This window comes from Symphalangus syndactylus, chromosome 2 (assembly GCF_028878055.3).
Source record: "Symphalangus syndactylus isolate Jambi chromosome 2, NHGRI_mSymSyn1-v2.1_pri, whole genome shotgun sequence".
Taxonomy (NCBI): domain Eukaryota; kingdom Metazoa; phylum Chordata; class Mammalia; order Primates; family Hylobatidae; genus Symphalangus; species Symphalangus syndactylus.
This window is the reverse complement of record NC_072424.2, coordinates 133,089,044-133,102,546: the sequence shown is the minus strand read 5'-3', so window position 1 is coordinate 133,102,546 and position 13,503 is coordinate 133,089,044. Positions and strand designations below refer to the sequence as shown.

General features: G+C 39.5%; 1 protein-coding gene across 8 annotated transcripts in view; it reads left to right on the top strand.

Moving 5' to 3' along the window:
* Positions 1-13,503, top strand: part of TFB1M (transcription factor B1, mitochondrial) — a 62,971-nt gene that overhangs the window by 14,319 nt on the left and 35,149 nt on the right. For all 8 annotated transcript variants that reach the window (XR_008654836.2, XR_010119191.1, XR_010119189.1 and 5 more), the window contains 2 exons: positions 1,619-1,727; positions 3,097-3,248. Coding sequence is in view for 4 of the 8 variants with exons in the window: in XM_055267852.2 (XP_055123827.1) it covers positions 1,619-1,727; positions 3,097-3,248 (261 nt within the window). In the remaining 4 variants the exon portion in view is untranslated. The remainder of the gene's footprint in view (positions 1-1,618; positions 1,728-3,096; positions 3,249-13,503) is intronic.

The following is a 13,503-nucleotide window of genomic DNA, read 5'->3' as shown; positions in this document are numbered from 1 at the left end:
GCTATTTATTTCTGAAAGATTATTTGTATAAATCTGCCTGATTGACTTGTGAAGTAAATCTTTGCAAGTTTCTAGACCCTACAAATTTGGGAAGCCAACATCTCCCAGGCTAAAAGAGACAGTTTCCAACTTTACAGAGACCTGAATGCCATTTGGTCATTCACTTATTCATGCACTTCTTAAATATGTATTAAACACTCACCATGCATTGCTGTAGCTACAGGGGCTATAAAGGTAGATAGGAAATGGGTCCTGCCCTTAAGGAGCATATGTCGTTGCAGGGGAAATTGAGATACAGTTTGTAAGTGCTGTAAAGAGGCAGATGCACAGCACAGTGTTGACACAAAGGTGGACTAATCCACAAGCCATGTTTCTTGGTCCAATGTCTCCTCTCTGACTTCTGTGATCATCTTGTTTATCCTCCCTCTTGGTTGTATGAGTTGGGCAAGGAGAGGTGTTAGGAGAAAAAAAATCAGCTTTAATGGACCCAGAGAATTAGGACCAAGGTAGACTCAAGGCAAATGTTCCCTCTGAGCCTGTTCAGCATCTCTATAAAGTGCTGGGCACATTCTAGAATCTTGGCAACTGAGTTAAAGCCAAGGTTTTCCGAGCTCTGACTTAATGTGGGAATAGAGTCCCTTCTTCCCTTGAAATCTACCTTAACAGTGATGTTTCTTCTCATTGATACATTCACTCCTTCCTTTTAAATAAATTTATAAGCTCAGAGACTTTTTTAATATTTAACTAAGGACTTCAAGAATCAGTTTTGTGTTGGGCATGGGGCACTTAACACAATATGAATTTATAGATGACTTAGCTGTAAAGTTTTTTGAAGTAAGTGCCAACTCTTTGGTACTGTAAGAGTGTGGTAGTAGAGTAGGTGGAATGAAGAAGAAAAAGATTACAAAGGAAAAAGTGCTTTTTTTCCCCTTTTTGCTCACAAAGACAGAAGGAAAAGGAAAGAAAGCAAACGGTTAGTAGGTGGAAGTAGATTGGGAAGTAGCTATTGTTAAACATCCAGGGTAATTCATTAGGTCGATAAGGGCTATGGATCAACAAATATTAAGATTAGGGATCCTCTGGTCAGAGGAGTATCTCGGAGTGCCAAGTGGAGACTGGCATCGACAGGTGACTTTCTACTTGGCTGAATCTACCCATATATTAAGTTAAAGATCTTGATGATATATAGAATCCTTTGTATATATATTTAGACCATAAAGATTTAGTTAAATTAAGCTTATCTTTCATATGGTTGACTCCTGATTAATTCTCTGTATTTCATGGTAATGTCCTTAGTCTCTAATTTAAAAACTTATTGATAGGAATGAGTTTATGCTAAATCTATATAGAAATAGAAGTCATCCTGAAGGTCAAAATTACACTAATATATTTGTAAAATTGTAAGCTAGCGTTGTACTGTCTGTTACTATCCCTAATCATTCATATGTGTTAAAATGAAAGGCCATCATTGTTGCAATAGACGTGATGTAGTATTTGTTCATTAATGATCACCCCTAGTCTCTGACTTTTTTAACTGATTTTTTAAACGCACAGGTTTAAAAAGTTTAGTTTTGTTACTCTCATTTGAGCTCATTTTACTGATCTTTTTATAAACTAGATGCTTTCTGATGCAGCACCTGGGAAACTGAGAATTGTTCATGGAGATGTCTTGACATTTAAGGTAGAAAAGGCTTTTTCAGAAAGTCTTAAAAGACCCTGGGAAGATGGTAAGTGCTTTTGGGTAGTTATAAAACATGTCTTTTATGATTATTCATATCACAAATGTTCATTTTATGATACATTTATTACAAATGTCGTATATGTTTATATTTTAAATTATCTGGACAGAATTAAATAATGTGTATTATAATTTTCTCTTGCTACTTGCTTCCAAATTATAAAATCTAGTTACTTTTTTTAGTTCTAATTCATTTGTCTCAAATTTCCAAATGTTTTGTATTCTGTGCAAATAAACTTATCGTTTTTTGTGATACCATATAAGGATAGGGTAAACTATGAATTGTTATTGTTCCAAATAGTGGAAAAAAGAAGTGCTTTAGTAAACTAAGCCATGCTCAAGCCTTTGTTTTAACTTTTTCTATTATTTTTCACATTCAATGACCAACCAAGGCAGTCTTCATTCACAGACAGTGTTTATTGGGTACCTGCTATGTGCAGCCCTTCAGAATGCATAGATAAATAGGGTATGTTTCTTCCTGTAACAGACTGTCAGAACAAATGGAGGAGGGCTTAGAGTGCCTCCACATCTGGCTGTCCCCATCTCTCTGGCCTCCCCCATGACCAGACTCCTTCAGATGGGCCGCACTTGCAGTCTCCACCAGCTGACAGGCCCTCCTGTTCTTAGCATGCAGCCTTCAGGTTTCTGCCCCAGCCTAGCCACACTGGAACCACAATGCCTTCCTCATTACCTGTTTGAAACCTTACCTTAATGAGTTCTCCCACATTCATTTGACTGTAATCCATAGTCTTCCGGAGGATTTCTCTGCTCTTTTTCTCCCTGATACCAGCCCCTCCTGTTTTTCCTTTTACTTTTGTGAACTGTTTCTAACTATTCTTAGCTGGTGGTTGTTTTTCTACCCACTTTGTACATATTGTTGTTTCTGGGGTTTTTCTTTTTGGGCAAATTTGCCAGATTACTCCATTCCTATGGTTTCACTTACCACCTATGTATTGCAGACATTCACATCTTTATATGCTGCCTGTACCCCCTTTCTGGGCATCTGACCTCTGAGAGCTTCATCTAGGTGTCCCATAGGCACTTTAACCTCATCATGTCCAAAATAAATTTTCTTTTTCCTCAAGCCAACTCTTTTTCATGTATTTCCTAGGCCAGAAATTCAAGGACTTTCTCTGAGTAACTGAGCAGTAATTAAGTATAATTTTTTCCTCAATAATCCAAAGCTGATAGTGAAAAAACATTGCTTTTGAATAATAAGTGAAATGAAAAATATTTAGCCATGTCTATATATTTTTGTTTCATGCTATTAATATCCAGTCTGATTTTACTCGTCACTGAAATTGTACTCAGAATATATTGATGGAATCATTTCAGGTTGTTTTTTCCTCTGCCACCAGATCCTCCAAATGTACATATTATTGGAAATCTGCCTTTCAGTGTTTCAACTCCACTGATTATCAAGTGGCTTGAAAATATTTCCTGTAGAGATGGACCTTTTGTTTATGGCAGAACTCAGATGACTTTGACTTTTCAAAAGGAAGTGGCAGAGGTAAGTTTTAACTTTTTGTGACTATTTTATCACATGTTCAAATTCCAAAGCAAAATAATAATACTGCATTTTTACCACAGTTTGTGCTTTCTAAGTTAATATCTCATTACACACACAAAAACCCAGCAGCAGCTCAGCCAAAGGTTAAGACTGTGATGATGATGACAGATGGAACTGCTGTGAGCTTCTGAGAAAACATGAATGATGTGTGTCAGCCAAGGAGGTAATGTGGTAAACACAGGGATGCAACAGCCATGGATGCCATTGGCGAAAGACAAAAGCGATGCCCTGCTGGCCATACCCAGGATTGGCACATGGTACCTTAAAATTGATCCTTTAGGCTTAATGGCATGGCAGTTAAAGAATATGATAATTGGCTGGGCATGGTGACTCATGCCTGTAATTCCAGCACTTTGGGAGGCCGGGACAGGCAGATCACGAGGTCAGGAGTTTGAAACCAGCCTGGCCAACATGGTGAAACCCCATCTCTACTAAAAATACAAGAAAAAAAAAAACTAGCTGGGTGTGGTGGTGGCCGCCTGTAATCCCAGCTACTAGGGAGGCTGAGCCAGGAGAATTGCTTGAACCCAGGAGGCAGAGGTTGCAGTGAGCCAAGATCATGCCACTGCACTCCAGCTTGGGTGACAGAGCAAAACTCTGTCTCGGGGGAAATAGTGAGAATAATGATAAGGGACAAATCTGTACGTGTTCAGTACAGATACAACCATTCTTTTTTTATTCCCTGAATATTTTTGATCTGGGGTTGGTTGGATCCATGGATATGGAACTCACAGACACCGAGGGATGACTGTATAATGTACATGGATGGCTTAATAAAGGGCACTCCTGAATCCCCACCCCCCACATGGGTAATTGAATCACTGGTACCTTTGATACCCCATTGTATCCCTCACTCTGATTGCATCTCCTTTCCATCCCAGGCTACTAAGGTGATCACTACTGTGAATTTTGGATTTATTCCCTTGCATAGTCTTATCACATAGATTTATATTCCTATGATGAATACACTTTAGTTTTTGTCTTTTTTTTTTTTTTTTTTCTTGAGACAGAGTCTTGCTCTGTCTCCTAGGCTGGAGTATAGTGGCACGATCTTGGCTCACTGCAACCTCTATCTACATATAGCTTAAAAATTATAATCCTTACTTTTATATCACAATACTACAACTTAGTCCATAAATATTTGTTTATATCATAACAATAACAACTACTTTGACTGGCAGCATTCTCTGCCAGATACTCATATTAGGCACTCTGCATTGATTATTTCTGTTCCTCACAAATGTCCTTAAAGGGCGGTATTATTGGCCAAATCTGGATGTAGTAAACTCAGCCTATTAACCTGACCAAGCTCTCAAAACTAGCAGTACTGGAATTCCACTAGGTCTAGCTTACTTGGAAGTCTACTGCCTCTACTAGTGTCAATAAAAAGGAACCTGTTACAACTCTCATAATATAACTAAGTTATTTTTCTACTAAGTCAGAGTAGAGAATAGTGTTGAGAACTGGCTGGGTGTGGTGGCTCACGCCTGTAATCCCAGCATTTTGGGAGGTTGAGGAGGATGATCACCTGAGGTCAGGAGTTCGAGACCAGCTTGGCCAACATGGTGAAACCTCGTCTGTACTAAAAATACAAAAATTGGCCGGGCATGATGGCGGGCACCTGTAATCCCAGCTACTCGGAAGGCTGAGGCGGGAGAATCATTTGAACCCAGAAGGTGGAGGTTGCAGTGAGCCGAGATTGTGCCACTGCACTCCAGCCTGGGCGACAGAGTGAGACTCTGTCTCAAAAAAAAAAAAAAGAGTAGTGTTGAGAACTAAAAAGCCTGTCCACTCCTTCTGAACTATGTTAGATTATGAAGCCTATCACCATAATTCATAAAAAGACAGAATTTTGAGGAGCTAGCTAATAGCTCAGTATTTCCCAAACTTGAGAAATGTGCAGACTAGCTGAAAAAAAAGATTAAGCGCGGAACCCCAGAAATATGTGGATTCTCAGGGATCTACAGAGGCTAATAGAGAAAAGCTAGCTTGAGAAACTTAAGAAACAGGTTGTATTCTGTTGTGAAAACAATTTTAGTTCTGAATTTGCATTGCAAAAGACATTGTCTTGTAAATGTAAATAATTTCATTAACAGTGAAATGAAAACACAAAATTAAAAAAATTCTAACTTAAAAGCTACATACTACAGACTCTAATAGTTTAAGAGACACTAAAGTAGACCAATTAATTAGCCTAATTTTAAGAACCTCAGAGGTTGTCTGTTTTGCAGACAGAAAGTATTTTGGGTTCAAATTTTGGGAACTACGCCAGAGAGCTTAATAAGAGTAAAGTTCAGCAGTAATTCAGTTCAACTAGTCAGAACAGGATTGTAATAGTTCAATGGTAGTGAAAGTTCTGCCATTAAAGCTTGACTGAGTTAGTTAAAGGATTGAGAAACAGAAGGGATAGCAGATTCTCACAGGAAAAAATCCCAGAAGTGGTTGTAAGTAAGCCCCTCGTTGTATCACAAAAGAAATTCTCTATATCTGATTCTTGGAGTTTTGATTGAGAATAAGTAATGAATGTTAGTAAATTTCTTCTGAGCATTAATCTCCCTCTCTGAACCACCCAGGAACCTGCCCAACCTCTATTTTTAGCACTTAGCTTATCTTACCTTGTGTTGCAATTTTGTGCATCCAGGACTTTCTCTTCTTGCATGCAGAAGGTTTAGTTAGAGTACTAGCCTTGAATTAGTAGTTTATCATCTCATCTCTGTAAAAACTCTTCCTCTTTCTTATTTGAGAAAATGGAATTTTTTTTTTTTTTTTTTTTACATGGAGTCTTGCTCTGTAACCCAGGAGTGCAGTGGCATGATCTCGGCTCACTGCAAGCTCCGCCTCCCGGGTTCATGCCATTCTCCTGCCTCAGCCTCCCAAGTAGCTGGGACTACAGGCGCCCGCCACCACGCCCGGCTAATTTTTTGTATTTTTATTAGAGACGGGGTTTCACCATGTTAGCCAGGATGGTCTCTATCTCCTGACCTTGTGATCCGCCCGCCTTGGCCTCCCAAAGTGCTGGGATTACAGGCTTGAGCCACCGTGCCCAGCCTAGTTTTGTCCACTTTTGACAACTGGGTTCATATAATATGTATTCTGTACGTATTCATATAGTATGTGTTCTTTTTATCCTGAACGTTATTTGTAGGATTCACTGATGTTGCTCATGGCTGTGGTTTATTTAGGTAGCTATATATACTACCCACTATTTGACTGTGTAAGATCCTTATCTATTCATTCTCATGTTCGCGGACCATGAATTAGTTTCAGTGTTCTGTTTTTACAAACAAAACTGTCAAAAACATTCCATACTGTGTCAGTTGGGGCACATGGGCGACATTTCTCTAGGGTATTTACCTGGGAGTGGAGCTGCAAATCTTCACCCCTGCATGCTGAATTCATCTCTGAAATCATCATGCCTGTTTATATTCCCACCAGCAGTGTGTATGAGTTCATTTTGCTCCATATTCTTGCCAGTACTCACTATTGCCAGACTTGTACATTTTTATTAATATCAGGGTAATGGAATGTCATTGTGTTTTATTTTGTCCTTGCTGGTTTGTAGCAAAATTGGGCATTATTGTGTGTTTACTGACCTTTTTGGGTTCCTTGTTTTTAGTGCTTGCTTTTTGCTCACCTTTCTTTTGGGTTGCTTATCTTTTTCTTACTGATTTGGAGGAATTCTCACATACTCTTTAATACTCTTCATACTAGTCCTTAGTTAAATGTGTTGAGCATTTCTTCTACTCTATGGCATGTCGTTATTTTCTTTTTATGGTGTCTTTTGAAGAGCAGGCATTCTTAATTTTAAATTTATGTCTAGTGCTTTTTGTGTTTTGTTGAGGAAACCCTTTTTATATCTTGAGTTCATGAAGATATTCTTCTGTTATCTTCTAGAAGCTTTATGTTTACCTTTCACATTTATATCTATAGTCCACTTGGGGTTGATCTCTCTGTATAGTGAAGTAGAAGCCAATTTTACTATTTTTAACATATGGGTCCCAATTAACCAAGCTCCATTTACTCACAAGTCAGCCTTCGTTGAATCCTGTCAGCACCTCTGTCAGCATTGGTCTGGTTAGAGACATCATGTAAGCATTGGTCTGATTAGAGACATCAAGAAAAAAATGACATGAAATCCAGGAAGCAGAGGGCCCCCTACAGGACAGAGAGAAACGAGTCCTCAGGAAGAACAGCCAGTCCAGATTGGAGCCAATTAAAAGGGGAATTTGATAAAACTACTGTCAAGTTTGCATAGAATCAAAAAAAAGTTACAAAAACTCAGGAGAGTTTAAGATTGAATTCATGATAAATAAATAGAAAACTAAATATAACGGAGTGAATCAAGGGAAATATACCATTATTGGAATGAGAAATACAAAAATACTATTTGGAGATAATTATTTTGAAAACCTAAGAAAAAATGAGAGATATATATAAAAATAACTACAAAACCTAACTGAGAATCTCAAGGTCACTAAGATAAATCCAGAGAAATATCATGGCCCCAGAAGGAAAAATGATTATTGTAAAGATGCTAATTTTTCCAAGAATTCTGTATATCTAATTATAATCCTCAAAGAATTTATCTTGAAATATGCTGTTCTAAGGATCATCTGGAGGAATAGACCTGCAACAATACATAAGAAGTGTTGAAAAGGGAGAGTGATGAGAGAAGACTTCCTTGTCATATGCTAAAATGTATGGTGAAGCTTTAATAATTAAAGCAGTATGAGAAGCAGCACGTGACACAGCAATTACTAGACTAGAAGGCCCAGTGCAGACACCTTAGCAGTATCTGATAATGGTCAGATCAAAAATCAGCAGTAAAGGAAAGAATTAAGTAAATGCATGGATATTTGGTTAACTATTATTAAAAAAAATTATCTCTTAAGTTCCATTTGGGTCTTTGGATCTTCTCTTTCTGTCCTCATTATGTTCATGCCTTCCTTGGCATTTTTGTATGAATGTATGATATTTAAAGTAGATGTTTTGGCCAGGCGTGCTGGCTCACATCTGTAATCTCAACACTTTGGGAGGCTAAGGTGGGAGGATTGCTTGAGCCAGAGTTTGAGACCAGCCTGGGTAACCTAGCTCACTATGTTACCTTGTCTCTACAAAAAATAAATAAAAAATTAGCCAGGTCCAGTGCTGCATGCCTGTGGTCTCGGATACTCAGAAGGCTGAGGTGGGAAGATCAGCCCAGGAGATCAAATTGCAGTGAGCCATGATCATGTCACTGCACTCCAGCCTGGGCGACAGAGCAAGACCCTGTCTCAAAAAATTGAACAAATAAATAAAGTAGCTGTTTTAAGATCCTTGCCTGCTAATTTCATTACCTCTATCATTTCTGTACTCTTTTAGTGATTGATTTCCCCTTCCTTGCTATAGATTGCATTTTTCTGTTTCTTTGAAAGCCTGGTAATTTCTGACAAAACATCAGGTATTGTGAGAGTTTTATTTTTTTTAATGTTGATGAGGGCTGGATTTTGTGATATTGGGTTGAGTGTTGGGTTTGTTGTGACACATAGATAAGATTGCTTGAGGCTTTTATTGTTCTGGTGGATCCAGGGTAGCTTTTAATGTGGGGCTAGTTGAGCCCCAGTACTATGTCATGACCTTTCTGAGGAAGGCACCCAACGCCCTGCATGTTTCAGGGCCTCTTGAGCCATGTGAGCCCCAGTTGCTCCTGCCTTCCCCTGGTTCTAGTTCAGGTTCCCAAGCCTCAGGCAGCTGCAGATCAGTGCTCAGCAGGGGACCTAGGGGGCCCTTTTGCTACCTCAGGAGCTCTGCCTCACATTCTCTCTCCCTCTCCCGTTCCTGTCTCCCCCACCCCCTGCTCCTGCACACATGTGAGCACCGCGTGTGTGTGTTTTCCATATCTCTGGTAGTCTACCCCAAAAATTCTGCCTGCTGAGGCCTCCCAGATCTCCAGCTCTGGCTCCCCAAGGCCAGGAGACCTCTAGGCTCAGTTTAAGCTGCCCCCTGCCTCTGCTACAGCCCGAGAAGGACCTCCAGTCCTCTGCAGGCTGGGCATCTAAGGCTCGTCTCCTTTCCATTTCAGTGATGACTGAAATTTCCTGCTCTGCCTGTTGTCCTGTTTATGCAAACTCTCGTTTCCTATGACTTATTCAGCTTTATTGTTGTTTCAGAACAAAACTTTTTAATACCAGAATTTGTTTGAAATCGATACACTCTACTACTACTGTATAAGCTTAATTCTTTAAATGCATTCCTCTCAGATAATGAGTGTATCACAAAAATTTCATTTCTCAGATCTCTCTCTCTCTCTTTTTATCCTTGTTCCTGTTTAGAGGAATCATTTCCAAGGAGGGCACTTTTGCCTTATCTGCTCCTCAGGGGCATTTGGCAATGTCTGACGTGTTTTTGGTTGTCATATCCAGGAGGGGGCTTCTGGTCTCTAGTGGATAGAAGGTTAGGGATGCTGGGAAGCATCCTTCAGTGCACAGCAGAGCCTCCCACAGTGAAGAACCACCCAACATTAATTAGCCCAAGATGTCAGTCATGCTAAGGTTAAAAAACTTTCCTATAGATGATTTGGCCATAAAATCTTTCTCTCAGGACTCTTGGAACTTCCCATCATAAAAATGTAGGACCCTTTCCTGTTTGTTAGGAACCCTGAGGCGGTATCACCACTTTTCTTAAGGTCTTTGTCATTTCCCCTTCATGAACCTGCTAAGTCTCTTGGGTTGGATTGAATTGGGCCCATGCTGAGTTTTCTTTGTCATTTTTCTCAACCTTTGGATATGTTGGTTCTGACAGAAAACATTCTTGTTTCCTCTGCACTTACACAACTTCTGACACCAGATGTGTGGGTTTTTTCCACACCAAGCAATCTCCAGTTCTCCAGACACCAGCTGGGCATCCTGCAGTTTCATTCAATTCCGACACTGTCCACTTGTTCTTAGTGTTAGATCCCACAAGTTAAGGACCAAGTCCCACAAGACTGCCCCTCACTTCAGATGACAGTTACAAATCTGGGCCTCTAGGAGTTCTGAGCGACCAGCTATAAAATAAATGAGAGGTTCCCATGACCCCCTCCTCAGATTGAATCATTTGTCAGAATGGCTCAAAAACTCAGGGAAACACTTTACCTACGCTTAAGTAACGGGTAATCGTTGGTCTCAGTGACTAGCCCCATCTTGAGCTACCTAGAGGCCTCATCCTAAGTTATCTCATGACTGTAAACTCTGGGGGACTTGTGAATTTAAAGCAAGACATGCCTATCACTCAGAAAATTTCAAGGGCTTTAGGAGGTGTGCAAAGAACCAGAGACAAAGTCCAAATATATTTCTTATTATACCACATCTGTGGATTTATTTTTCTCAGCTGACATGATTATTTTGGTATTTCTGCTCTTGAATAATACAATAGAGATACCAAATACTATGTACTCTATTTGTGTGGGGGGAAACACAAAGAAACAGAGGCTTAAGAAGAGGTGGAGTAATATTTTCGGTGACTTAGAACGTCAGTTGTGGTTATTAATAATAGTGTTGCTTCGATTTCACCATATGCAATTCTTTTTCTTTAACAAAAAAGTTGATTTTAGTTCAATTTTAGCATGAATACTGAGAAGAGTTTATATCGAGTCTATAACTTATGGAATGCCTTGGAAGTCTAGGTAACACTGGTCCTCTGATTTTCACATGTTGCAAGTGAAAGTTTCAGTGGGAGAATATATACTATATTAGTCCATTCTTTTCTTTTTTTTTTTTTGAGACCGAGTCTCGCTCTGTCACCCAGGCTGGAGTGCAGTGGCCCGATCTTGCTCACTTCAAGCCCCACCTCCCAGGTTCACGCCATTCTCCTGCCTCAGCCTCCGGAGTAGCTGGGACTACAGACGCCTGCCACCACGCCTGGCTAATTTTTTTGTATTTTTTTAGTAGAGACGGGGTTTCACCGTGTTAGCCAGGATGGTCTCAATCTCCTGACCTCGTGATCCACTCACCTCGGCCTCCCAAAGTGCTGGGATTACAGGCGTGAGCCACCGTGCCTGGTCCCTTTATTAGTCCATTCTATGCACTGCTATAAAGAGATACCTGAGACTGGATAATTTATTTAAAAAAAAAAAAGGTTTAATTGGCTCACATGTCTGCAACTCTACAGGAAGCATGGCTGGGAAGGCCTCAGGAAACTTACAATCATGGCGGAAGGCAAAGGGGAAGCAGGCACGGTTTATGTGGCTGGAGCAGGGGGAAGAGAGAGTGGGGGGAGGTGCTACACACTTTACAACAACCAGTTCTCGTGAGAACTCACTGTCGTGAGAACAGCAAGAGGGAAATCTGCCCCTTTGATCCAATCACCTTTCACCAGGACCCTCCTCCAACGTTGGGGATTACAATTTGACAAGAGATTTGGGCAGGGACACTAATTCACACCATTTCATATAGCAGCTTTTTCTTATATGCCATTTGCTCTTGACATGGTTGTATATGTAATTTTGTATTTTAGCCACAGAAAGCTCTTTTTAACATTTACTTTGTTTGTGAATTACAAAACAATAAATGAGCACCGTTGTCTTATTCCTGTCTCTAGCACTACAGGATCTAAGTGTAAGAATTCAGCTCATATGCATTAAGGGACATATAGACAATATAAAGTTACAGCTCATATAATATAATCAGACTGTTAAGCAGTAAGTGAGAACTAATCCCATCTAACCTCATTTTATTAATATAAATGATGAACTGAGTCTCAAAAGGGTTTAATGCCTTCCAGAAGGTCATGGAGTAGTTACAGGGAAGGCTGAACTTGAGTACAGGTAGTGTGTTTTCTGCTAAAGTCATGATGTGCAAGTTCTCGATGTTGCTGGCCCTGTGTTCTTTTCTTTCTGGGTCCAGCATCAGCCTCTTTTTCTCCTACCATCTCCAGAGGACCCTGGCTGTTTATGGGCACATCCCAAGCAGGGAGGGAGTCACCCTCTCCATTAATTACATTGCATAGTTCTCATTGTCCCTGATATATGGCTGTGTAGCTTCTGAAGTGTAAGCCTAATTTTTCTCCTTGTACTTAAAATTATTTTAGATTAATAAGAAAAAAAAAAACCACTGTCCTTGTAAATTCTTTGACCCCTTGTTTTTCTCATACTCCATCAAAATGCTTTTTAAAAGCTCAAGGTTTAGAGGTTTCCTTTTAAAGAAAAATTAACTGGTTTGGTTTCCTGACCTTTTGTTGCTAAAATCATCTATCTTGTAATGGATGTTGAATTTTCATAGCTTTCCCGATAGTATATCTATCACAGAAACAGTAATGTATATTTGAGGTTGATAGACCATTTCAGTTTTATGCTAGCTTTGAATGAAATCTTTTGTAGAGCTTTCTGGTCTGTGATTTGAATTTTTCCTTAAAGAGTTAGGGACAGCTATGTGTGCTGCTTTTTTCTAAATTGAAATATATGATTCCCATGTTTTCATCTCTACAGCCTGGGGATATATGCTACAAAGATTGAATTGAATGGGTCAGGTTAATGGATTGGACACACATTCCCCTGACGTTTCTGGATGTGTTCTAAGTGAAATGTACTTAAATAAGATCTTTTTTGAATTGTGCCAGTTGGATATTTGCAATGCATTTTGAATTTTTGAATTTTCTGCCAGTAGTAAGATTAAGCTCCTTTTTTACTTTATGAAGAACTAGAAATATTTTTGACCACTTGATCCATAAGCTTATTCTTTAACTTAAATCTCTACTTCTGTCATTTTTTGTAGCTGTATGAGAGTATATGTGTCTTGGTTTTACATTTTAGTAAGAAAGATTATATTTTATCTTACATGCTATAGTAACTCATCACTTATCTTGAGTACGGCAGCCCAATAATTTCAACTCTCCAAACAGACAAGAGCCAGACAGTTTAAAATAAAAAGGTCAGGGGGAAGGGGTATGAGATGAAAGGTTGGCTTTGTGTACAATCTATAACTTGGCCCATAGGAAGTTTCTTCCATACCTCACACAGAACCTATTTTTTAATCTTCCTTAAGGCAAAGCTCTAATAAGGTAAATTATATGGTTTTCATGTCCACAGCAGGCTACAAGCAGCAAAGGAAAAGAAGTGATTAGACTATGTGTGTGCATTGCAGTGAAGCAGGAAAGAGCAAACCCAACAGCTGCAAACCAGCTCAGAAAGCACTGTGTCTTTTACTGTTGAGCAGTGGGGCCCCCTGCCTGCCTACCTAGC